Source organism: Tachyglossus aculeatus, chromosome X1 (assembly GCF_015852505.1).
Source record: "Tachyglossus aculeatus isolate mTacAcu1 chromosome X1, mTacAcu1.pri, whole genome shotgun sequence".
Lineage (NCBI taxonomy): Eukaryota > Metazoa > Chordata > Mammalia > Monotremata > Tachyglossidae > Tachyglossus > Tachyglossus aculeatus.
The window spans coordinates 91,340,701-91,368,251 of NC_052101.1; the positions used below are offsets into that span (position 1 = coordinate 91,340,701).

Consider the following 27,551-nt stretch of genomic DNA (forward strand, 5'->3'; position numbering starts at 1 on the left):
AAAAGATAATCCATTTCCTTTACAGACTTCATTCATTCATTCATTCAATCATATTTATTGAGTGCTTCCTGTGTGCGGAGCACTGTACCAAGCGCTTGGGAAGTACAAATTGGCAACATATAGAGACGGTCCCTATTCAACAATGGGCTCACAGTCTAGACTTATAAACGCCATCAACTTGCAGTCTTCTATTAGTGGTATTTCCTTTTGGACAGAAAATTTTAATCAAAGTTAAAGCACTAGCAATTTTTTTTTTACTAGTGGAAGACTAATGTAATACAACAATGGCACCACCACAGTGCTCCATGCTTACCTTGGTCTCCAAAATTTAACACATTCAAAAAAGTCATTACATATCGCTCCCCTGAAAATTGAAAAGAGAATCTATTAGCATTCTAAAAAACACAGTCTCGGTTTCTTTCATTCACCTTCTCTGAACTTTGCCAGTCGGCAGCACTCTTTAAGGGCAAAAATGAAATTGGTTAAACGAGCCAAGTTCATTCGAGAGTAGTCAAATGCTTACTGTGAACCAAAATGAACCCACTGCAATAGAGGAAAGTTTTTACAATGTTGTAGTCATTTTTTAATAGATCACATTGTAAAATAAAACTCTGCAAGAGCCAAAGTGATTTTCCAAGTTTACAGGCCTAGAAAACCATCTATCATTTCTAGAATATTTGAGACATTTCTGCCACATGAACCATCTCCTGCTTAAGTTTCAAGTTAAAAGCTTACATTGTTTTTGCAGGAGAGAATTGTGAACATTCATTTTGACCAAAGAGCCAGTGATCTTGAAACATTTTCCTCTCATAATGAGGCAAACTCAATCCTAAATCTTAAGAGTTGAGAAGAAAAGGGAAGGAGCATGGCCTAATGGAAAGAGAACAGACCTGGGAGTCAGAAGACCTGGGTTCTAATCCCAGCTCTGCCACTTACCAGCTGTGTGATTTGGGGCAAGACACTTCTCTGTGCCGCCATTTCCTCATCAGTAAAATGGGAATCAAATACTTCACATCCCTTTTCCTTAGATTGTGGGCCAAGTGCTTAGTACAGTGCTCTGCACAAAGTAAGCGCTCAATAAATACGACTGATTGATTGAGCCCCATGTGGGACAGAGACTGTGTCCATCCTGATTATCTTCTCTCAACCCCAGTGTTTAAGTACAGATCTTGGCACACAGTAAGTGCTTAAATACAACAATTATTACTATTAAGATAATCAATCGACCTACTACTTTTCCTAGCTTTCACAACTGGTACTTGGTATTTACTCACAAGTGGAAATGATGGTCAATATTGATGTTGTAGTTGTAGATGTGACAACTGAAGCCAACACTGAAAAAGTTCAGCCTTTTAGCAACATCTTTAATGGCTACCTATAAAGATTTAACACATTTGTAATGGACGGGGAGAACACTGAAGTAGCTGACAATTTTTATCTCCTGGAATCAATAATCAATAGTAAAGGAGCTAGTAGCCAAGAAATACACCAAAGATTAATGTTAGGAAGACTTGCTATGAAGAGCCTGGAAAAAGTCATGAAACGTACTGATGTAACAATTGCCACAAAAATACAAATGATCAACTCTATGGTGTTTCCAGTGGCAATGTAAGGATCCGAAAGCTGGACAGTGAAAAAACAAGATAGAAAGAACATTGATTCTTTTGAAATGTGATGCTGGAGAAGGCTTTTGTGAATACCATGGACTGCCCGAAAAACAAACAAATGGGTTTTGAGCAAATTAAACTCTGGTCTTTGGAAGGCCAAATGACTCGACTTAGATTAACATATTTTGGACACATAGTCGGGAGGACTAATTCTCTGGAGAAGACACTAATGCTAGGAAAAGCCCAGGGAAAACGCGGAAGAGGCAGACTGGCAGCTAGATGGATAAAGACCATAACAACGATAACGGAAGAACCATTAAAAAGGTTGCAGATTATGGCAGAGGACAGCACGTTCTGGAGAAAGTATATCCACGGAGTCGCTATGAATTGGAAACAACTTGATGGCACTTAATAATAATGATAATAACGATAAAGATTTATCTGAGTATAGGACCTGACTCTGATATTCAATCTTTCTATGATTTTGAACAAGAGATATGTAATGGATTTTTAAACTGAAAAACATTTTCCAACACAAGTGCTAAATATTGCTATTATCAAGACTCACTTTTGCAAGCCTTTAAACATGAATTCTGTCAGCTATAATGGATCTACTGATTGCTTTAAGGCTTAGTTTAAAAAGCCTTAGCCCGTGGTTAGGTTATTTTGGCTTCCACAATCATATACCTGGTAGCAGTAACCTACTGCTGCCTACAATGCTATTAGGATTGCAACTTGAAAATACTCTTCAGCTTGCCAAAACTCCCATTAAAAATTCATCTCAAAAAATAAGCCATTGCACTTAGAGCAAAATGTGCTTTTCTCAAGAATCACTTTGTTTTGATGTTTTAAAATAACCTCTAGCTGCACATTAACAGATGTTATTACCAACTAACAGGTAACTAAATTTTTCTCCCCTGTCCCCTAAAAGAATACGGAAAATAATTTTCTTGAAAAGCTTTCTGCATAGGCAACTTCTTTTTTTCCTAATACATATATATGGAAAATATATCTTTAAACATACAGACATAAATATATATTTTTATCTATCTATGCATATATGCATTAGGAATTCTTCCATATATCTATCTAGATTATTTCTTATCTTTTCCCCAGGGTTAGACACACCACAGAATGAATTCTTTCAAACTACTACTTGTCCAATGCATAAAGTAGAGATTTCTTACTGATTTCAATCAATCGATAGCATTTATTGAGCACTTACTCTGTGTGGAGCACTGTACTAAGCACTTGGCAGACTACAGTAGAGGTAATAGACATGATCCCTGCCCTCAAGGAGCTTACAATCTAGCCAGCAAGACAGACACTTAAGTAAATTATTGGTAGGGGAAGGAATCGAGTATAAAGATATGGACATACGGAGTTCTGTGGTTAGAGAGGGTGGGGTGAGTACCAGTGCTTAGGGAGTAAGGAGTCTAGTACATGGATGATGCAGTACAGAAGGAAATGGTGGGGGTCAGGGGTCGGGGGGAATAGAGATTAGACAGGGAAGACTTCCTCCTACCATCCCTGTCCAAACTCTTTAAATTAATTGTTTAGACTCCACATCTGATTCTCCAACTCCTTCTTGACCCACTACAATCTGGCTTCTGGCCCCTTCAATCCACCAAAACTGCCCTCTCCAATATCATCACTAACCTCCTCCTTGAAAAATTTAATGGACTCTACTCCATTCTACTCTCCCTTGACCTCTCAGGAGCGCATGACAATTGTGGACCCCTGGAAACTCTATCTAACTTTAGTATCTCTGAGACCATCTTCTCCTGGTTCTCTTGTTCTACCACGCCTCTTGTTCTCAGATTCTTTTGCTGTCTCTTTCTCTGCCTCCCACCCTGTAACTGTGGAGGTCTCTTAAGGTACAGTTCTGAGTCCCCTTCTAGTCTCCATCTATACCCACTGCCTGTGACTTGGGACACTCATTCGACAGCGCTTAGAACAGTGCTTTGCACATAGTAAGCACTTAATAAATGCCATCATTATTATTATTATTCGCTCCCATAGCTTCAACTACCATCTCTATGAGGATGACTCCCATAGCTACCTCTCAATATCAATAACAACTGTGATATCAATTAAGCACTTACATGTACCAGGCACTGTACTAAGCACTGGGGTGGGTACAAGGAAATCAGGTTGGACACAGTCCCTGTCCCACATAGGGCTCACAGTATTAATCCCCATTTTACAGGTGAGTAACTGAGGCACAGAGAAGTGAAGTGACATACCCAAGGCCACACAGCAGATAGATGGCCGAACTTAAATGTTCAGGCCTTTCTGACTCCCAGACCTCTACTCTATACACTTTGCCACGCTGTACCTCTCCAGTCCCGATCTCTCTCCTGCCTTCATGACAGCTCTACTTGGCTGTCCTGCCAATACCTCAAACTCAACACATCCAAAACCGAACTCTGCATCTTGCCTCCCAAATCCTCTCCTCCCCTTGATTTTCCCATTCCCGTTGACAAAACCACCATCCTCCCCATCTTACAAGCCCACAACCATGGCATTATCCTTGAATCATAGCTCTCTTTTAACCTGAACATTCAGTTGGTCACCAATTCTGGTTCAGAACCTTTTTTGGTTTTAGGACTAGAAAATCCAATTCTTAATGAATCCTGATCCCATTCACAACTATTGCCCAAGCACATCTATTTTAAAGTGCATGGAGAATTAACAGTGTTCTTTATTAAAAACAGTCTAATAGAAATGCAGCATTATTAATAAACATCACCACACATTTTGAAATAGCTATTAACTGTAGCTATGTTAGCATTTTCTGCACGGTGAGCGCTCAATAAATACGATTGAATTAATTTTCCCATTTAAAAAATTTCATGTTTTTAAATGACACTAACCTGCCCAGTGGCCAAAATTTAACCAGCAGCCAGACCTTGGATAGTCCTTAGGTTATCAGCAGCCCTTCGCTGTTTTCTTCTATGATAAGCTAACCAATTCTGTCTCCAGTTTCACATCCTTGGTTGATAAATATAGAAAGCAATCTCACATTCTACTTACCTTCTGTCAAAATCTGTTTCAGAAAGGATTGTTTGAAAAAGCTCCAGGTCAGTTTAGCTTCTTCCCAATTCACAAAAGTCTGCAAGAAAGGAAAAGAGATTTCTACACCAGTTTTCAAGAGCACATAGGAACATATTCCGCACATAGGAACATATTCCGCACATAGAATACAGGACAAAGTCAAGCAGGGGAAGCCCATTCAGTTACCTTGGCCGCACCTTCTGCATCCTAGAGGGCATCTCCCCATAAATACTTTAATTCACTACTGAGTATCTGGAAGACTCCTTGCAACGAGCCCGCCAAAACGGCCATGTGCCTAAAGAGAGCCCCAAATTGTGCTTTTTTCAAACCATCAATCATTCACTGGTATTGAGTGCTTACTCTACACTTGAAAGACTAGGCAGTATACCATATTAAATATTCCAAAGTTTCCTACAATGGAGAGCAGGTTCTTTTCTTGGTGTCTTGGCTGCAAAGTTACATAATGTGGACTGCTGGGCTATAGACCAATTTTTTGTGATGCGATTATTAACCCTTAAGCTTAGTCTTCCAGCTCCTCGTGGGCAGGGAATATGTCTACAGATTCTGTTATTTTGTTACTCTCCCAAGCACTTGGGACAGTGCTCTGCACCCAGGGCTCAATAAATACCACTGACTGATTGATTGACTGATTGCCAGTCATCTGTCCATGAGTCTTAGAAATGCAAACTAGAGTCAGGACTTCCCTTTCCAGTTCAAAAGCTTGAGATTGGGTTTTTCGTCAATTATACGCTACATCGTGGCCTCCTACTCATAAAACTCATCTGTACAAAATCAGTGACAGAATGAAAACCTGTCTCAGTTGTGGAATGTTCCTGTGCGTGGCCGACCTAGAGTCCAATAACACTAATTAGAATAATAATTAACACAACTGCTCTAAAGAAAACTATATTTTAGTACTCTCAACCCAAAGTGAGAATGATCAGATAATTTTAAGGTTAAGCACCTCTACTCTCTTTCTCTTAGACTGTGGAACAGGGCCTGTGTATGAGCAGATTATCTTGTATCTACCCCAGTGTTTAGCACCGTGCTGGGAGCATAACTGAGGTTTAATAAATACCATTATTATTATTACAGGAGCATATTGAGGTAAAGATGATATGGATTTTCCTTCCTACTTAGACTGTGAGCCTCATGTGGGACAAGGACTGTTTCCAATGCTTAGAACAGTACTTGACACATAGTGTGCGCTTAATGATGATGATGATAATAATAGTAATGGTGACATCCAACCAATCAGGGGCTGATTTGGGATTAGAGCCCCATAGACTACGTTTTCCAACAGTTGCTTTAGTAATTGTGTTTCCCTTTTCCTATTTCCCCAGATCCCTGTTCTTTATGATGAATTTCACTGGGTCCTCTGTACTCTGGCTAAAAGCCAAAAGGGGAATTGTCACATTTTGCAATCTAAACTCCATCAAGAGGTCAGACTTCTTTAGTCATTAATATATCTCTCAGTTTAAAATATTAAAACAGTTGAACAGATGCTACAAGTAGATGCCACTTTGGACTCCAACAACGTCTTATAAAGATTGACTGAAGGCTTAAAGAACGAGCTGGGTAATGTAACAGCTCTGTCCTACATACCTATTTTGCCATTTAAATTGTACTACATGTTTCAAATCCTGAAAAGTCAGGTATAGGAATTTTACAAAGTACATATTTTGTTGTTAAATTGCAAGACTGACAAAGTGTGATGCATCTCTATAAAAATAGTCATTTTTCCACAGAAAGCTTCAGAACAGAATCCAGGCGCCTCTGAAAATTGTTACACATGTTCTGTTACCTTAATATAACAATGTCAGAAGGTCCAGGCTGTTAAGAGATCCTTGAATTGGTAGTTGACCACTAAGTAACAGCTGAATACACCAGAAGGTGACAACTGGGAAGCAGAAGACCCCCTTACCCCTACCACAGAGCATCACCATCATCCTGAATCCCAAACAGTCAATACAGAACTAATGGCGAACACTAGTTCTGACTCACAGGAGCCCTTAAAATATCATCAGAGAGGTCCATTCCTTTGGCAAAGTGCTGGCTTTTCTTTGCCTTCCTTTCCCCCTCAGCAGGCTTGCTGGGCCTTTGCTGGAAACCAATCCATTTGACTTAAGAGGCGTAAATCAGTCCTGGTTCTTATGCCTTCCCTCAAACCTAACAAAGGCTTTTGACTGAAAATAGATGCTTCTTACCTCATTTTCTATGATTTTAGGAAACATGTCTGTCATTCTAGAGATCGGAAGAGATTTATCTGTTGATTCTGGAGAACCCAACAATTTCATGAAATATATGACATAGCAGAGGACCCAAACAGTGGTGTACAAAAGCTGAAAATCAAAAATCAAAATTTCACTTTGAGAAAGCACATTAAACCGGCTTCTCCCATGAAAATAAGCCTAGGGCCCTTTAACAAATTAAACCTCAAATGAACAGAAATTAATTATTCAAACATAGAATCTAATAATAATAATAATAATAATAATGGTACTTATTAAGCACTTACTATGTGCCAAGCACTGTTCTAAGCACTGGGGTAGAGAAAAGCTAATCAGGTTGGACACAGTCCCTGTCTCATATGGGGCTCACACTCTTAATCCCCATTTTACAGATGAGGGCACTGAGACCCAGAGAAGTGAAGTGACTTGCCCAAGGTCACAGAGCAGACACGTGGCAGAGTCGGGATTAGAACCCAGGTCCTTCTGACTCCCAGGTCTGTGCTTTATCCATTAAGCTACGCTGCTTCTCTCAGTGCTGTAAGGGACCCTTGGGAAAGCCACCCTCCCTGAAATGGAATATGGCCACTGTACAACAGCCCTCATCAACACTGAAAGTCAGCCCCTCAAAATATGCTTGACTGTCTCATCTAACCTGAAGTTACATGAGCAAGCCAAACAAAACTTTGAATAACTTCCAGAACACCAATTATCTCCCACACACTCAAGGATCCTACCGGAATGTGTTAACCGTCCATCCCAGACTACAGTCTGGCCAAAAGGACAGAGCTACCCAACAATAATAATAATAATAATAATGGTTATGGTATTTGTTAAGCACTTACTATGCGCCAGGCACTGTTCTAAGTGCTGGGGTAGGTACAAGATAATAGGGATGGACACAGTCCTTGTGCACATAGGCCTCACAGTCTTAATCCCATTTTACAGATGAGGTAAAATGCTAGGCAGTGCTGCTTCTAACCCAATCCAACCCAACAAATTTGGCACATTATGTGGATTGACAATTGCTTTCTGTGCAGGTCCCTATTTGTGTCAGGGAGCTCCATTTAGGGCTACTAGTTTTTCCGTAAAACCCAGAAACCGGTGGAATTTACTATCACCAAACAAAATACAGAGTCGCTCTCTCCTCTCTTACAGCAGGCAGCAGAACTGAACATTAGCCAGGATTGAAATGTGCCTATCTGCACATGATCTTGTATCTACCCCAGCTCTTAGTACAGTGCCTGGCACATAGTAAGCGCTTTAACAAATACCACCATTACTATCCTTCCTCTTCTTCTTATCATTATTGTCTGCTGTGTGACCTTGGGAAAGTCACTTAACTTCTCTGTGCCTCAATTCCCTCATCTGTAAAATGGGGATTAAGACTGTGAGCACAATGTGGGACAGGGACTGTGTCCAACCTGTTTAGTGGCTTGTTTCTATCCCAGCACTTAGTACAGTGCCTGGGATACAGTAAGTGCTTGATACATACCATAAAAAACCCCAAACAAAAAATTTACTTTTCCCTGGATAGAAATGCAAGTGCCTTTTTGCTTAGGTGAAGGTTGTGTTTCTGCCCTTTAAAATTAAAGGAAACTTCTATTGAATAAAATGGAGATTTACAGGCACATTAAATACCGGGGTACAGCTAGTTTTCCCCTAAAGCTAATTTTCATTATTATATCCAAATCATAGGATATGCATTTTAAAGGGGCTTCTAGTGTAGACCTATAGGTGTGGAGGAATAGCAGTGAGGCATAGTGGAAAGAGCATACCCTTGGTCTGGTTTGTGACCATGGGCAAGCTGCTTCACCTTTTAGGGCTCAAATTCCTCAACTGTTCAGTGGGAATAATATCTACTCTCCCTCCCTCAAACTGTAGAACCAGGACTGGGTCCAATCTGTTTATCTTGTAATGGCCACCCTCCCCCCAGAATTTAACACAGTACTTGGCATATAGCGTGCAGAATGCTTTGGATGGGGGAAGAGCCTTGGGGACCCACAAGGAGATTATATTAGTTCTGGAAGAAGGAGGAATCAAGAACTTGGGCAAATAATTTGGCACAGAATGAGAAAACAGGAGAAAATGCTGGAGTTGGCAATGATTGAAAGTGTGCATGTGTGTTTGTGTGTGTTTGTGTCAGGGTTGAGGGGGTAAAAGATAGAGAGGCACTCCAAATGTTCCCCAAGATTCAAGGTGAACTTGACAGCTGTACAGCACTTCACGCACATTCTCTTGTTAATCGCTTTTCCCGATCACCCCGTTTTCAGCTGCTGAAAGTAAATGCCTTCCCAAATTGATAGTCGAGGCAGAAAGGCAGGGAAGTGGTGGAAGGCAAGTACATTTTAGCTTTCAGAGTGGCAAAAAAAAAAAGAACTTTTAGATTACTATGTTAGGCACGAATGGGGCCAATTTTCCCTCTAAAATATCTCCCTTGGTCTCTGAACTTAAAACTTAAAAGCTGCCTTAGTTCAAACATGACTAGGTAATGGCAACACAAAATAGTTGGTCAGGCCAATCCTCAGTAGGATGGAGCAGGATTCTTACTGGATTCCAGGAGGGAGGCTCAGCTGGGATGCTGCTGCTGTTACTAAACCCTCCTATCCTCATATCCACTCCCTTCTGCATCACCCTGACTCACTCCCTTTATTCATCCTCCTTCCCAGCCCCACAGCACTTATGGACATAACTGGAATTTTATTTATTTCTATTAATGTCTGTCTCGCCCCTCTAGACTGTGAGCTCGTTGTGGGCAGGGAACGTGTCTGTTTCTTGTTGTGTTGTACTCTCCCAAGTGTTTAGTACGGTGCTCTGCACACGGTAAGCGCTCAATAAATACGGCTGGCTGACTGACTGACTGCTGGGTTCAGTCACCACTTCCAAGACTGGGGGTTAGCTAGCACCTCCAACTCTCTCCATGTCCCATTGGGTGACAGAGAGGACAGTGGCGTGGGCTCTCCGGCCCAAATCCAGGGTACGGCAGTCACGGCTGCCTCGTTTCGTCTGGGGCCTGGGCATTCATGCCTGGCGTCACTGTTGCCGTTTCCAACTTCTAGTCTCTACCTCTGAGACCTGTGCTGCTGCTCTAGAGCCAGTAGCACTTTGTGAAGAACACCGTACCAAGTGCTGGGAGAGCAAACACCTATGGGCATCAGACATGATCAGAGCACCTCTTCCCCAACCCTGACATGAAACGACTCGGATCTGAGGAGCGGTGACAGGAATCCGCACCACCAGCATGAGCGTCGGCCATGCCACAGCCAAAAGCGGTATTGCAACCCTGTCTCCTCCTCACCCAGCTTCCTAGGATTTCTGAATATTTCCACTTTTAACTGTTACCTTCAGCAAAGCAATCAACTTTTCTGATGAAAGGTGCTAGGGAAGAAATACACCACGGCCCAGGCCGGCCTTTAAAATGGCATGACTGTTGATGGGTTGCTACAGGTGACCACCTGAGGCACAGAATCACAAATGTCGAATAGGAAGTTACCTAAGCCAGAAAAGGAGAACCAATGAAAATCAAATGCCAACCCGAATACTGTGGATTTTATGCTTGTGCCAGGAGTTGGAGGAAACAAGGGAGGTAGCTGGAAATAGGCTGGCAAGACTAGAGTCAGACCATGTTTAAGGAGTTTTGGAGGATGAGGAGAAGTATTATCAAAACTGTTTCCACAAAATGTTTAACTCTGTAATCCTCAACAGTGCCAGACCTGGTGGCTTTTTAATTTAATTTGATGACTTAGTCACATGCAAGCTACTTTTTTGCTCAGTGAAATCTGATGGCTTCCCTCTGTGCCATTTGAGAATATTAACTCTTTGACCACATTATTACGAAATGTTCAAAACCTGACTTCGGTTTTAAAACGGCAGGAAAGGCAGCAAGGTTTAATTACTGATGTCTGTCTCCCCGTCTCTAGACTTTGAGCTCGTTGTGGACAGGGATCGTCTCTATTGCTGTACTGTACTTTCCCAAGTGCTTAGTACAGTGCTGTACACACAGTAAGCACTTAATACGACAATGAACGAATGAATATAAGCCATGTCACTTTTGTTGAAAACCCCCCACTGTTAGAAAGTCTAATCAATATTTTGGATTCCATTAGGTTTGAAGCAGGAACTAGGGAGCCATCGGACAAATGCCCGCACACTGCTGCCTGACTGCCCATCCTCAGATTCTCGGCCAACTAGTGTTTAAACTATTTCAGAATGAAGCTAAAGAAAACTGCTGGAACACTATCAATGGTCCACGAAACAGCCTCCTGGAAAATTTACCTGGGCGAAAGAAAAGATGTAAATTCCCCAGGCAGGTGACCACACCACTAAAATGGCTGTCAAGACACACTTAAAAATTACTGAAAGGCTTTCAGCAATCATCTGCAAAGAAAGATTTGAAAAGATAAACATTAGCTGGCAATTAAAATGCAAAACCAAAATCAATCTACAGTATAAGGCATGCAGAGTCTATTTATGCATCACTAGATGGCCTACATATTAGGCACCTGTCAAAATCATCAGCAACGTTTTAGTGAGTACCCAAGGGTACAACTCACAGTACCCAGAGAAGCAGTGTGGCCTAGCGGAACGAGCACAGGCCTGGGAGGTCAGATGACCTGGGGTCTAATCCCGGCTCCATCATTTGTCTGCTGTGTGACCTTGGGCAAGTCACTTCACTTCTCTGTGCCTCAGTTCCCCCATCTGCAGAATGGAGATTCAATACCTGTTCTCCCTCCTGCTTAGACTGTGAGCCCCACGTGGGGACTGATAATCTTGTATCTACCCCAGTGCTTAGTACAGTGCTTGGCACATAGTAAGCACGTAACAAATACCACAATGTGGGCAGGGAATGTGTCCGTTCATTGTTGTATTATACTCTCCCAAGCGCCTAGTACAGTGCTCTGCACACAGTAAGCACTCAGTAAATACGAGTGAATGAATGAATGAATTATTATTATTACCTGGCATTTGGAACAGCGTGAAGAATAGAAATAGTCACTGCTTTCAATGAACTTACAGTCTAATAAGGGGATAAAAGGCAACACTAATATGCAATGAAAATAAGCATGTACATAATTGTGTGTATAAATAAGGATAAGGATGAGGCGGGGAGGTGCAGTACGTCACGGATTGTGCTGGAAAATAGGACTTTAAATTAAACCTCCAAGTTCACAGAAAGAATTTCTCAAGGCAGTTCCAAGGTTTAAATTGTTGGCCTGTGAGGGGCTTAAGGGTGAATGAAAAGAGCAAAGGAAAGACAGTGATTTCTTTTGTGCTATCTGTTAAGAGTTTACCATGTGCCAAGCACTGTACTAAGCAATGGGGTGGATACAAGCTAAGGGGGTTGGACACAGTCCATGTCCCACATGGGCCCACAGTCTTAATCCCCATTTTACAGTTGAGGTAACTGAAGCACAGAAAAGTGAAGTGACTCACCCAAGGTCACACAGCAGAAGAGTGGCAGAGAGGGGAGTAGAATCCAGGTCCTTCTGACTTCCAGGCCTGTGCTCTATCCACCGGGCTGTGCTGCTTCTCCGGCTGGCTCTAACTTGAGTCAGGCCCAGCCTGCAAATTATGACAGGGGTCACAGAAAAGGTAGGCCTATTCGGGTTCCTTCACTGTGGTGAGAGAGTACTACTAATAACAAGCACCGTGGCTGTGGCATCTTTCATGCCCAGCCAGGCGTGAGAGATGCATCGTGGCTGCCCACAGCACTTCCTGTTCTCCTCCTGAGCTGACAGATTCCAGCAGATCACCAGGAGATGCAAGCAGGTGCAGCCCAGTCCTACCCACCCCCAAATCCTGAGACTGAAGAGGGGCCCATCCAAAAATCAGGCCAAATCCCAGCCCTATACTCTCCGGTCCTGGTCCCAGTCCCAGACTTTCAGCCTATCCAGGGTCTCTCAAAGTGCCTGTGTTAACAAATCATTTGTAAAGACATTTTTGCTTTTCAAATGTCTAGATGCTGAACACTGCTGAATTGAAAATTCAGTTTCTGTTATTTTGGGGGAACAACTTTTTCCTTTCTTCCTGGAAATTTCCACATACGATTCCTGCTTACAGAAGACTGTGCACTAACCTTAAGCCTGACAAACATATGTGCTTGAGCCAAGACACAGAAAGCTTCTCCCAAGAGTTCCATCACTGCAGAAAGCCCAAACATCAGCACTCCAATCCCATAATGGGGAACCACACTAGGATCGGGAACTTCAAGCAACTGGAGCCAGACCCAGCTCAGGAACAAGGACCAAAACACACCCAAGGGGACTCTAAAAGAGAGGTTTTGAGACAAATCAGTATTTTTTAAAAAGCAGAATTTTTTCATAAAGGCAAAACTCAATTTTAAAAGAAAACAGGAAAAAAACCAACAAAGGTGCCTTAATCATGCGAGTATCCAAAGCTGGACACTAGAACCACAACTTGAAAAGATCTCACGGATCCTGACTCTCACATCCCCAACCTATACGATGCGAGACATTTCCCTACAGACCAGCCAAGAATCACGAGATTCTTGGCTAGTTTTAAATATATATATATTTTTTCATGTTTTGAAAGTGACTCAAATTTGACCAAGGGCCCAGTCTCATTTCTAGGAAAACATGAATACCCTACAGAATGTCTTCAGGAAAGCAATATGTGTTTTCAGCTGTGCTATGTATTTGGTTCCAAAAAAACTTCTAAAAAGCTAAGAACTGGAACCAAGGAGGTTAAGAAATTGAAGCAGATGCAGTAAGATGGTGTTTAAAAGACACAAAGCATCAAGCCTCAATGGTATTAGCAACTGGTAAAAGATCCAGGTAGACTGAAGAAAAAAAAAGTGAACTCTATAGCTACAGCTCGTAATAGTGATGTGCTGCAGTTGTAACGGCTACTAGAGATAGCAGGAAATTGCTTTAGCAATCAACTCTCCTGAAAACAGGACACAGAATCAGCAGGGGTTTACCAGGAAGAAGAAATTTACCAATTATGACCCAACAGTGGTTCTTGACCAAATGTTGGCGTCTACAGTACGTGAGATAGTAAGTTATCCAATGCATTTTATTGCTCACAAAACCTTAATTTCCATTTTTCAACTGGGCATCACTTATACAACTCTGTGTGTTTTGCTTTTAAATTTCTCATCTACATTGCAGCAAGCTTCATATCTACCTGGTTAACAGTACCCAAATTCAGCCCATAAAAATCTGCAACCACAATAAAGTCCCAGTTGGTGGAGGCAGCAAGAGACAACCAGTAAAATATGCAATGGGAAAAACAAGAGGAGACGTTGCATTCTGGTATCAAAATTTACAATTGGTTAGGTCGCCCCTGGTTATTTTTCAAGAATTCAGAGAAATTCAGTATAAACGCCAAGATGGACAGCCAAAGCTGGCTCACTCCACCCGTGTCTGCAAAGGAGAATGTTACCAAGGTTCAGATTCATTCTCTGATGTCTGCCACTCCTCACCCCTTTAGGAATGACCCTTGGAGGTCAAGTTTGGAAGGTGTTTCGGTTTCAGGCAAGTGTCGCTATCTAGTAAGATGTTTCTCAAGCTATTTCTCAAGGCAACTTAAATCTGTTTTAAATCCCAACTCAATGCATCAGCACAACTTACGTTAGCCACAAGAGGTTGATTGTTTTGGTCCAATTGCGCTGCGTGCTTCCACTCAAACATGCCCTCCGGAATGCTTCTCTCGCTAGGAAAATGATGGTAGAGTAAAGCAACGTTAGCCTAAAACAAAGAGACAATGTGACCATTACTTTCCACCTAAGGAAACGACTGAAGCTCTTGCAATACCATATATGATAAGGCTCTGTTACAAATTCGTTGCAAGGGGAATACTGCAAAAATTCAATTATCCAGAATGAATGAGACCAAGATCAGTTTAGTCTATTTTCACTGAAATACAATTTTACAGGGTGTTCATAAAGTCCTTGGGTAACTTTAAACTTTAATAGTTTTTGATTTACAGATGATAAAAAAGAACCCTAAAATGGTATTTCAAAGTGTAATTCAGAGTTTTAAAAAGCATTTTTGGAATCACTCACAGCCCATGAATCTAAAATGCCATATTTTGATTTCAGATGAGAAGGTTAATTGTGTCTTACAGTTGACTGAGCTGAAGTCAGTAACAACAGTGAGAAGATAAATCTATACTGCAGTAAAACTTTATGAACTGGGCTTTCAAGTGTCTTTTAAAATTGACTCATCACATGTACACCAAAAAATGATTAAAGTTCCACAAGGATTTTATGAAAGCCCTGCATTTATTGCATTACCTGCATATAAAATGACATCCAAATTACAGAACTGGAGAGTACAATGAGACTACATTTAGTTACTGCAAATTTAATTTGGAGGCATGTGCTTAAATGTGCATTTTATATCATCACTGAGTTCTGCTAAATCAAGAATAAATTCCCACCCTGCTTTACGGTCTCATTTATATTGTGGCATTTCATTGCATACCATTTCCTGATGCAAGTAGCAATATTATTACCATTGGCCCTTCTGAGTCCAATTTTCCTAGGGCCTCAGTTTACTCTCCAAAATGAGGCACTTTGGAGAGTATTAACCCTTTCAGACCACTAGGGAACCATTTAACTCATCACTGCATGCGTTACTTGGTTGCTGCTGAAATGTAACACAACGATCCCTTAGCGATCTGAGTTAATGTGCCTCTCAAGACAACTAACTTCTTAATGGGAAGTATACCTTGGGTACCTGAGAGGATTGAGCTTGGTTATTATTCTAGCTATGACTGCTTAGGTACACATGAATTTTCTGTAAGCTCACTGTGGGCAGGGAATGTGTCCGTTTATTGTTATATTGTACTCTCCCAAGTGCTTAGCACAGAGCTTTGCACACAGTAGGCGCTCAATAAATATGACTGACAATGAACAGACTGCAAAGAGATACATGGGACAAGTACTGAGGCAAACAGAGCAGTGGCTGCTGTATCCCAGTGGGCAGTGGATTTTGAGTATTTACCCCCACAGGCAGGGAAGACAGCTGTACAAGGCAGGGTATGAAGGAAGACCAGTTGGGTTCCATTGCTGCGTAATCATGAGCTCCGGGAAAACCAAGAAAATGGTAGAAGAGGAGACAGAGCCACCTTATCCCCAGCTGGAGCTGATAAAAACCCAAGGCAAGCTCGGTTAGGACTCCCCCTACCTCCACCCCACCAAAGAGGGCAGAATGGAAGTACCTCAAATGCTACAGCACCTAAACCCCCCAAATCTCTTCTCATATTCTGCCTTTGGGCAGAAATAAATGATTTCTAGATGTAGATGGGGAGTGGTATTTGCATGGGTACTTTGGGAGAAAGAGAGGGTGAACTGAGACCAGCAATACCTCAGAGGTGAAGCAACCCTAGAGTGGATCCGCAAAAAGGAAGAGTGAGGAAAAAGATAAGAAAATCCTCTATTTGCTTAGGGCTAGACAAAAATTAGAAACCAGGATTCACGTATCTCAAAATCATCAATTACTCCTCAGTTGCTTGAACTGCCAGAAGAAACGATCTCAAAATCAAATTCAGTCAATCACAGGACCAACCACTCCAAGCTAGCCCCCATGCCTAAGCTACTCCAGTGTGGTCTAGCGGAAAGAGCAACGGACACTGGAGATGTGTCCCTTCTATTCCCAGTTGTCACTGGCCTTGTATCACAATCTCTTTGTGCCTCAGTTTCCTCAATAGCAAAACAAACGTTAACAATACCTACAAAGTTATGAGGACGAAATGAAATAAGTAATGTAAAAAGTGCTTGGGGCAAAATAAAATCACCCTACAACTTAAAAGTACCGTCATTATTAGGCCTTCCTCTCCAACATCCCAGACAACACCACTTATGGGATTCTCGCCTTTACCGGGCTTCTCGGAGTTAGCAGTATATGCACACAGAATTATACCCCATTTCTCGTCTCTACTCTAAAAACCTGCACAGCAGGACAGCCAGCAGGGGAAAGGTTGCTAACGGAATGTCCATTAAAATGGACTTTTCCCCCCAGACGGCAACCTAAACTACCTTCAAACTTGGTTTTTCTCCATATCCGGTTCAAAAAAATTCACTAGCTGAGGCCCACACTGCTTCTGAGATAAGGGAAGGATGGGCTGTTGGACTGACTGAGAGTGAGATGGTGAGCTGTGGGTGCTGCAAAGAAGGTTGTTCAGATCTTTGAATTTTCCTTTTACCTTACATTCACTATTCCAATAATTTCCTTTGAAAGAAAGCGAAGAGTAAATGCATTCAACCCAAAGGTGATCAATCGAAATAATATCTGGAAAAGAAAGATAAAACAAGTCGGAAACAATGACGTTAGTACACTTAGAATCACTGTAATATGAAGAAAACCCTCTTCCCTTGATTTATGCAACTCTACTACACTGTATGTAGGCACTGCTCATCTTCCAAGAGCTCAGAACAATTTCTCTTTCTCCTTACAAAGCATTACCAGCCCCTTCCTAGGTGGTGGTTGGGAGGCCCAGGAAGGTGATCGGACATCTCATTTTCGGCAAGACAGTCCCACCCTTAAACTGTCACCCAAAAGGCTTGGGAAAACCCCCCAATTGCCCACTTTTACAAAACAGAGACTTGGCACATCTGGAACTTTAAAGTACAATACATGGTGGATTTACAAGCCTCCGTTTCTGGTCAGGAATATCCTATGAAAACAAGACAGGGTTTTTATTTGCGATAAGCAAGAAATATGAAAAATTGGCTACAGCTTTTACTACTCACAAACAAAATTCTCAGACAACAGTGAATTCTTAACAGTTCTGTTCCAGGCTCAAAAAAGAAGGAAAAGCTTTAATATGAAAAGAGCACCTACTTCTTAGGTGCTTCTTGCAGATGGACTCTGCTTACATATTAAGCACCAGATGTTCATTTTGGGACTCCTGTAGTATTGTTTCCACACAGGGAATTTATACTTGCTGAAAAGTCCAGATTTATTCCTTGATCCTAGCTGCAAAACTATGAAGGTGCCCAAAATATACTGCATTTTCAATTCATACCTGCACGTTAAATACCATATCCCTTCATTAAGAAAAGGAAAAAAGTGTACCATAAAATTAAGTGCTTCTTATAATAAGGCTAGTGACACTGTAAACTTGCCAGTATGTATTAATAAGACGCTTAGAGCTTAAATGTTCATTATCTTCAAACCAAATATATAAAAATACTGAGAATGCACAAGTCTGTGAAGAATACAAATGAAAATACTGGTCTAACCTACCCAATTTGCTCAGTCCCTATGTGATATTGTGGGGAAGGAAGAAGAAAGGGGTGATGGGGTAATGATAATGAGAGTGGCCTACTCTCAACTCTAAAAAAAATCCGGTCACTTTAATAGTCCTTCCATAGGTGAAAAAACTGAAACCCAAAGAGGATAAATAACTTGACCCAAGTCAAAAAATGTTATTAGGAGGGGCAAAAAAAGAGCCACGTCTGACAAATGATGCTTTTCATAGTGCCCTCTTGCTGAAAAGTTGTATTCCCCTTAGGGATACAGTCATTATAGAGACAGCATTAGGTTCAACGGAATCAGGAGGATACTAGAAATCCCCAAATTTGAGTTGTTCTTCTAGCAGCCCTAGTGTTGTCTGGTCTAACTCCAGGAAGTTATTGAATTTCTCTCTGGGCTTGCCACATATGAAAGGGGAGCAATAATAGTTGCCTCCCTTCTGCTCACTGGTAAAGTGAAGTTAAATGAGGTGATAGAGCTAAAACGGTTTGACAGTAGTGATACAGATATTATTGCCCAAGGATGTGTGTAATTAAGAGGCTGTTGTTGACATCTGTATTGATAAAATGTGAGGATAGCACATTCAGTCCAAAATGCTAAGGATTGTTTGAGAAAATCCACACCCCAGTTCTAAAGTCAAAGCTATCATTTTCTGAGCAGTGTACCATTTCAAACCACACTGTTAGTACAAAGCAAAGAGGAATTGATTTATTTTAGATTATGACTCTACAAAGAGATGGAAGATTATTTTTGATGCTACACTAATACCTAGACCCTTCCTCCTGTTGGGGAGCATTTGAATGACTTCTACAAAAAAAAAAAATCTTTTACACATTTTTATTTTCCTTTTATTCAGTCATGATGCACTGGAGTGTGAGCCCGTTGTTGGGTAGGGACCGTCTCTATATGTTGCCAACTTGTACTTCCCACACGCTTAGTACAGTGCTCTGCACACAGTAAGCGCTCAATAAATATGATTGAATGAATGGATGCACTATGCAAATACCGTGAAAAAATCCCCCAAAAACCTCAGTGAAGGGTGCTAGAACGCCATTGACAAATACCATCATTATTATTATTATTAGCCATAGAAAGCAGAGACAGCTTCCCAGGAAATCACTAGCTCTACACCTTTGCCAGCAATCGGGGGGGGGAAGGTGAGAGGCTGGAAAGGAGAGAAGAGGCTGGGGTTTACAGGGTTTAAGGTCTAGACTGTAAGATCCCTCTAGACTGTAAGCCCGTTGTGGGCAGGGATTGCTTCTCCTTATTTCTGTATTTTACTTTCCAATCACTTGGTACAGTGCTCTCTGCACACAGTTAGTGCTCAATACGACTGAATGTCAGTAGAGGCTCGCTGACACCCTCTTGCCAGTGTCCAGAGCGCTATTATCACTGGGCACATACTGCTCCCGACTCTGACGAGGAAATGCTGGCAGGAGTAAGGAGAGAGGGCAGAGCTTTTTGGATGGCCTGAGAGGGGGCCTGACAGTTTTCGGGGTAGGGACTTTTCTGAAGGCGATGGGCCCAGAGAAGCAGCGGGGCTCAGCGGAAAGAGCATGGGCTTGGGAGTCAGAGGTCATGGGTTCTGGTCCCATCTCCGCTGCTTGTCAGCTGTGTGACTTTGGGCAGGTCACAACTTCTCTGTGCCTCGGTTCCCTCATTTGTAAAACAAGGATTAAGACTGTGAGCCCCACGTGGGACAACCTGTAACCCTCCAGCGCTTAGAACAGCACATAGTAAGAGCTTAATAAATGCCATTGTTATTATTATTTATCCTCTCCTTCTGCCTGGGGGGAGGAGAGGGATGGCGAGAGAAGACCGGAGAAAGACGACACTAAAAGGGGACAGAAGATCGGAAAGGAGTCGGGGGAAAGCTGGAACTGGTGGGGCCGTGGGGTTGAGCGCTGGCCAGCCAAAGGCGGGTGGCGAACACCACCCCGGAAATGCCGGGAGTAGGAGGGAGAGCGGAGGGTCGGCCCGGGGAGCAACTCGGCTCAGCCCGGCGGTACCTGCAGCAGGAGAGAGGAGGAGGCGAGCCGAGCGGCTTCGCCCAGCACCTCCCGGCTGCCCATCACGACGGGCCCCCGGCCGCCGTAACCAGGAAACGCCGCCACCGCCGCCGAGCCCCTACGGCGCGGGGTGATGACGTCACCCACGGCTAGCCCGCTGATTGGCTCAGCCCTACTATCGTAGATGGGGCGTAGGCCGCTTCAGGGCGGCTGCGCAGTCTCAAGTCAGCTTCGGCGGCGTTTACGTGCAGGGCTTAACAATAACCATGGCATTTATTAAGCGCTTACTATGTGCAAAGCACTGTCCTAAGCGCTGGGGAGGTTACAAGGTGATCAGGTTGTCCCATGGGGGGGCTCAGGGTCTTAATCTCCATTTTCTAGATGAGGTAACTGAGGCACAGAGAAGTGAAGTGACTTGCCCAAAGTCACACAGCTGACAAGTGGCGGAGTCGGGATTTGAACCCATGACCTCTGACTCCAAAACCCGTGCTCTTTCCACTGAGCCACAATGCTTCTCGTAGCGAAGCTCCCCGCTCGCCTTCGGGGCCCGAAACCCTCCTAACCCTCCGCGTTGTTAAGCAGGCGGAATCGATGTGAACATCATCATCAACTAGAGAAGCAGCAGGGCGTGGTGGATAGAGCACGCGACTGGGAGTCAGAAGGTTGTGGGTTCTAATCTCGACTCCGCCACTTGCCTGCGGGGTGACGTTGGGCAAGTCATTTTACTCCTCTGGGCCTCAGTGACCTCATCTGGAAAATGGGGATTGAGAATGTGAGCCTCACGTGGGACAGGGTGAGGCTGTCCAGCCCGGTTTGCGTTTAACTACCCCAGCGCTTAGCATAGTGCCTCATGCATAGTAAGCGCTTAAATACCATTACTATTATTAACAACTACGACCAATTCAGCGATGATTACTGTTGATAATAAGCTCTCCTTTCTAAAGGAAGTGATGCAGACAAAAAGTAGCAGTAGATTCAAGAGTTTAGAACGCCTTCTTGATATGACTTCACTGATCCCACCCTCTCCTGATTCTCCTCATATCTCTCTGGCCGTTCATTCTCAGTTTCCTTCGCAGGCTCCTCTTCCCCGCTCCCATCCCCTAGCTATAGCTCCTCCCCTATTCTCTCTCTCCCTTCAGGCTCGCATCTCCTGCCTTCAGTACATTCATTCACTCATTCATTCAATCGTATTTATTGAGCGCTTACTGTGTGCACAGCACTGTACTAAGCGCTTGGGAAGTACAAGTTGGCAACATATAGAGACGGCCCCTACCCAACAACGGGCTCACAGTCTAGAAGGGGGAGACACACAACAAAGCAAAATATATTAACAAAATAAAATAAATAGAATAGTAAATATGTACAAGTAAAATAGAGTAATAAATCTGTACAAACATATATACAGGTGCTGTGGCGAGGGGAAGGAGATGGGGAGGGGAGAGGAAGGAGGGGGCTCAGTCTGGGAAGGCCTCCTGGAGGAGGTGAGCTCTCAGTAGGGCCTGAAGGGAGGAAGAGAGCTAGCTTGGCGGATGTGCGGAGGGAGGGCATTCCAGGCCAGGGGGAGGACGTGGGCCGGGGGTGGACGGCGGTACAGGCGAGAACGAGGCACAGTGAGGAGGTTAGCGGCAGAGGAGCGGAGGGTGCGGGCTGGGCTGTAGAAGGAAAGAAGGGAGGTGAGGTGGGAGGGGGCGAGGTGATGGAGAGCCTTGAAGCTGAGAGTGAGGAGTTTTTGCCTGATGCGTAGGTTGACTGGTGGCCACTGGAGATTTTTGAGGAGGGGGAGTCTCTACTCGGATTCATTCATTCATTCATTCAATCGTATTTATTGAGCAATTGCTGTGTGCAGAGCATTGTACTAAGCGCTTGGGAAGTACAAGTTGGCAACATATAGAGACGGTCCCTACACAACAACGGGCTCACAGTCTAGAGGGGGGAGACAGACAACAAAACAAAACATGTGGACAGGTGTCAAGTCATCAGAATAAATAGAAGTAAAGCTAGATGCACAACATTAACAAAATAAATAGAATAGTAAATATGTACAAGTAAAATAAATAGAGTAATAAATCTGTACAAACATATACAGGAGCTGTGGGGAGGGGAAGGAGGTAGGGCGGGGGGATGGGGATGGGGAGAGGAAAGAGGGGGCTCAGTCTGGGAAAACCTCCTGGAGGAGGTGAGCTCTAAGTAGGGCTTTGAAGGGAGGAAGAGAGCTAGCTTGGCGGATGTCTGGAGGGAGGGCATTCCAGGCCACGGGAAGGACGTGGGCCGGGGGTCGACGGAGGGATAATAATAATGATAATGATGGCATTTATTAAGCGCTTACTATGTGCAAAGCACTGTTCTAAGCGCTGGGGAGGTTACAGGGAGATCAGGTTGTCCCACGGGGGGCTCGCAGTCATAATCACCATTTTACAGATGTGGGAACTGAGGCACAGAAAAGTTAAGTGACTTGCCCAAAGTCACACAGCTGACAATTGGCAGAGCCAGGATTCAAACCCATGACCCCTCACTCCAAAGCCCGTGCTCTTTCCACTGGTCCACGCTGTCCTCTTGCCACCTACACTGCTCTGCACACAGTAAGCGCTCAATAAATACGATTGAATTAATGAATTAACATGTCCAAGACAGAACTCCTTATCTTCCCTCCCAAACCGGCTTCTCCCGAACTTTCCCGTCATTGTGGATGGCACAACCAGCCTTCCCGCCTCACAAGCCCGCAACCTTGGTGTCATCCTTGACTCCGCCCCCACATAGCCAATCCCTCACCAAAACCTGCCGTTCTCACCTTCACAACATCGCCAAGAACCGCCCTTTCCTCTCCATCCAAACTGCTACCACGTTAGTACAATCACTCATCCCATCCCGACTGGATTACTGCATCAGCCTCCTTTCTGACCTCCCAGCTTCCTGTCTCTCCCCACTTCAGTCTACACTTCACTCTGCTGCCCAGATTATGTGAGTCCCAGGTGGGACAGGGACTGTGTCCAACCTGATTTGCTTGTATTCACCCCAGCGTTTTGTACATTGCTTGGCACATAGTAAGTACTTAACAAATACCGCAACTATTATTCTTGACTGCTATCCTATAGTTAGGAATGGGCCCCTTAGCATCTCTACCTTTTTCCTGTTCATCCCTAGCTTTTCTTCTAGCCACCCATTAGGGTCCTCTCATCCCTAAATTGATTAATTCATTCATTTAATCGTATTTATTGAGCACTTACTGTGTGCAGAGTGCTTGGAAAGTACAATACAGCAATAAAGAGAGACAATTCCTGCCCACAAGGGGCTCACAGTCTAGGAGTGGGGGTGGGGGAGACAGACATCAATACAGGTAAACAGAAATCAATATAAATAAATAGAATTATAGAAGTATACATATATGCATAAGTCCTGTGGGGCGGGGAGGAGGGGGAGGAGCAAAGGGAGCGAGTCATAGTGATATGGAAGGGAGGGGGAGCTGAGGAAAAGCAGAGCTTAGTCAGGGAAGGCCTCTTGGAGGAGGTGCACCTTCAGTAGGGCTTTGAAGAAGGGAAGAGTGATTGTCTGGCGGATTTGAGGAAGGAGGGCATTCCAGGTCAGAGGTAGGATGTGGGCCAGGGGTCGGTGGTGAGACAGTTGAGATGACTGCACAGTGAGAAGGGGAGGTGAGGAAGGAGGGGTCAAGGTGATGGCGAGCTTTTAAGCCAATAGTGAGGAGTTTTTGTTTGATACGGAGGTGGATAGGCAACCACTGGAGATTTTTGAGAAGGGGGGTGACATGCCTTGAACAATCTCAATCCCTGTTTTACAAATGAGGTAACGGAGGCACGCAGAAATAAAGCGACTTGCCCGAGGTCACACAGCAGACATGTGGCAGAGCAGGGATTAGAATGATAATAATAGTAATAATAATAACCTTTACTATGTACCAAGTTTGCACTGTAGTAAGCCTGAGGGGAGATATAAGTTAATCAGGTCTCGTCCCACACGGGGCTCACATTCTAAGTAGGAGGGGAGCCAGGTATTAAATCCCCATTTTACAGATGAGAAAACTGAGGCACAGAGAAGTGAAGTGACTTGCCAAGACCACTTGGTGGAAAGAGCTTGGGCCTGAGAGTCAGTGGACCTAGGTTCTTATTCCAGCTCTGCCCTTTGTCTACTGTGTGACCTATCTGGTATCTACCCCAGTGTTTAGTACAGTGCCTAGCCCATAATAAGCACTTAACAAATGCCATAACCCTCCCCCACCCCCACCCCCGCAAAAAAACCCACACAGCAGCCACCAAGTGGGAGAGCTAGAATTATAATCCAGGAGGGTATCTATCACATGATTTCACACAGTGGCACTCAGAATCCTTGTCTGGATAGATTATTGGTTTGACCCATTATTTGGGTTGGCCCCTTCCTCCTTCTTTCCCCAATATTTCCCCACTCTTCCTTCACCTCCCTTTCTCTTCTCTTTCTCCTCCCCTCTCTTTTCTCAAACTGCCTTTAGTGACCAGAAACTTGGTCACCTCATCTCCACCACAAATTTCCACAGAGCAATCCTGTCACAGTAGCAAAATTTACGGTGGAGGTACAGGCCTCTTTATAAGGAGGGGCCACTCCACTCTCACAACCTAAGTGCCATCTCATTCACGCCCCTCCTCACCCACCTAATCTGTCCCCTAATCCTGCCACTTTTTTCTCGATAACATTTCAGTCACCACTCCCTAGCCATTCTTACAACTGCCACTTTGATATAAGCCCTATCACCTAATAATAACTGTGGTATTTGTTAGGTGCTTATAAGTGCCAAGCATCAGACTAAGCACTGTGATAAATACAAGATAAGCAGTTTGTACATAGTCCCTGTCCCACATGGGGCTCACAGTATAAGTGAGAGGGAGAACAGGTTACGTTATCTCCTTCATTCAGGCTAAACTGTCATTCATTCATTCATTCCATCGTATTTATTGAGCGCTTACTGTGTGCAGAACACTGTACTAAGTGCTCGGGAAGTACAAGTTGGCAACATATAGAGACGGTCCCTACGCAACAACGGGCTCACAGTCTAGAAGCTATGCTTGTCTCCTCCATTTAATCTTGTACTCCTTGAGGACCCGGACCAAGATTCACAATTCTGCAACTTTCTGAAGTTATTTGCACAGGAGTGCAATACAAATACAATTCATGATACTGATGATGCTGCTGAGAATGAAGATCATGATGTTTTGCCATGTTGCTACAGGACAGGAAAGGGTAGAACCTGCTAAAGGTGGAACAGTGTAACAAATGGGGGAAAGAAAAGAGTGAGGAAAGGGTAAGCCCCAGACTTTACAAATGTTTGCAACATTGACAATTTTTAAATAATAATAATAATGATAGCATTTATTAAGCACTTACTATGTGCAAAGCACTGTTCTAAGCGCTGGGGAGGTTACAAGGTGATCAGGTTGTCCCACGGGGGGCTCACAGGCTCACAGTCTTAATCCCCATTTTACAGATGAGGTAACTGAGGCCCAGAGAAGTGAAGTGACTTGCCCAAAGTCACACAGCTGACAGTTGGCGGAGTCAGAATTTGAACCCATGACCTCTGACTCCAAAGCCCATGCTCTTTCCACTGAGCCACGCTTAAATGGCCAAGTGAGGTCTAGATAGCGGGTAGGAGAAGGAAGCGTTCAGGGAAATAGATCCAGAAAGGCCAATTACTGGAGATGGGATAAGAAAATGCCAGATGACCCCCAAAATGCAGCCCTATTCCCCAAGGAGAGAAACACTATGGGCACATGGGCACATCCAAATATTGTCAGTTTGACAGAGGCCTCTAACTACTGCTACTCTGTCTACTACTCCTAGTAGTAGAAGCAGCATGGTCTAGTGGAAAGATCACGGGCCTGGGAGTAAGAGGACTTGGGTTCTAATCCTGGCCACCCCGCTTACCTGCTGTGTGACGTTGGGCAAGTCACTTAACTTCTTTGGGTCTCAGTTCTCTCATCTGAAAAATGGGCATTCGATACCTGTTCTCCATCCTACTTAGACTCTGTGCCCCTTGTGGGACCTGATTATCTTGTATCTACCCCAGTGCTTCATGCTTGGCACATAGTAAGCACTTAACAAAGACCATAATTATTATTAATCCAAGGAAGGCCTTGTGCTGGCGTTCACAGAATGAACACGAAAGAGCAGAACCTGATACTTTTCATTTTGATAAAAATGCAAGAATGACATTCAAGAAAAGTTACTTGGAAGAGCCAGGATAATCTTCCAGAGGCAAAGGGACACCAATGAAGGGGCTTAAAAACAGACTGCACTAAATCCTGAAAAGACATACGGGTTGCGGTCATGGGGAAGAGCCAATAAGCCTTTCCTTATGAATATATGCCATCTGATGTTAATAATAATGGCATTTATTAAGCACTTACAATGTGCAAAGCACTGTTCTAAGCGCTGGGGAGGTTACAAGGTGATCAGGTTGTCCCGCGGGGGGCTCACAGTCTTCATCCCTATTTTATAGATGAGGTAACTGAGGAACAGAGAAGTTAAGTGACTTGTCCAAAGTCACACAGCTGACAAGTGGCAGAGATTGGGATTTGAACCCGTGACCTCTGACTCCAAAGCCCGTGCTCTTTCCACTGAGCCATGCTGCTCTGTTCTGTTCCTTTCTGCTGTTCTGTTCCTTTCCTTTATCCCTCTTTACCTCAGGGAAAAATTCATTTGGGAGAGAAGCAGATTCGCTTCCACCATTGGTTTATTGAAGAAAGCCAGGGAGAGAGGGGGTTGGGGAGTGGGTGGGGAGAGAAGGAAGTATTTTATGCTTTATGAAAGTGGTTATTAAAAGAAATGTTCCTCCCTCCATTCCATGATTCCATCACTCCTACCTTTCTGCCAGCCCTGAGCAGGAAAGCTGACCTCCAGGGTTTTCAGATCATAACAAACCCAAAGAAAATGATAGTTGATAAATGCCAAGCCTGCCAGACGCAAATAGGAGCGTCTCCGCTTCTCATTTCCTACATTCACAGTGTGCAGTTCCTCCGCGAGTGGGAAGGACGACGTGCTGTGATAATTGGTGGGCCCGACCTGCACCTTTGTCAGGTCTGGACCGGAGGCTGAGATAAGTGACGGTTGCAGTTGTTTGGCTTGGGAGGTTTAGTCTGTCACATGAAGAAACATGAAGTCAAAGTAGTTAGAGAACATCAGCGAAGGAAGGAGGAGAAGAAGGAGGAAGAGTACAAGGAGGAAGAGGACGAGGAAGAGGCGGATGAGGAGGAAGAGTAGGAAGAAGCAGTGAGGGAGGAGCAGGCTTGAGAAAGCTTCCGAGGTTTGAAGTGTGTTGGAAACCATTACCCACAAGTCTGTTGCATCTGTGCATCTCAGCCACTAGATGGCAAACCTTCCTCATGGGAGATAGGAGATGGGCAGAACTCCAAAGCGGTGGCATGGTCAACGAGAGGAGGCAGCGTTCCC

General features: G+C 43.8%; 1 protein-coding gene across 2 annotated transcripts in view; it reads right to left on the minus strand.

Annotated features, from left to right (window-relative positions):
- Window positions 1-20,207, minus strand: part of RFT1 (RFT1 homolog) — a 40,764-nt gene extending 20,557 nt beyond the window's left edge. The window contains exons 1-8 of one of the 2 annotated variants that reach the window (XM_038772757.1): window positions 20,124-20,207; window positions 17,063-17,148; window positions 14,485-14,601; window positions 12,969-13,158; window positions 11,168-11,269; window positions 6,872-7,006; window positions 4,644-4,722; window positions 314-364 (exon numbers count right to left, since the gene is read on the minus strand). In XM_038772757.1, the coding sequence (XP_038628685.1) occupies window positions 314-364; window positions 4,644-4,722; window positions 6,872-7,006; window positions 11,168-11,269; window positions 12,969-13,158; window positions 14,485-14,601; window positions 17,063-17,148; window positions 20,124-20,186 (823 nt within the window). In that variant the 5' untranslated portion in view covers window positions 20,187-20,207. Of the gene's footprint in view, window positions 1-313; window positions 365-4,643; window positions 4,723-6,871; window positions 7,007-11,167; window positions 11,270-12,968; window positions 13,159-14,484; window positions 14,602-17,062; window positions 17,149-20,123 lie in introns of those variants that run through there. The other variant, XM_038772758.1, reaches the window with a different exon arrangement.
- Window positions 20,208-27,551: the final 7,344 nt, after the last annotated feature.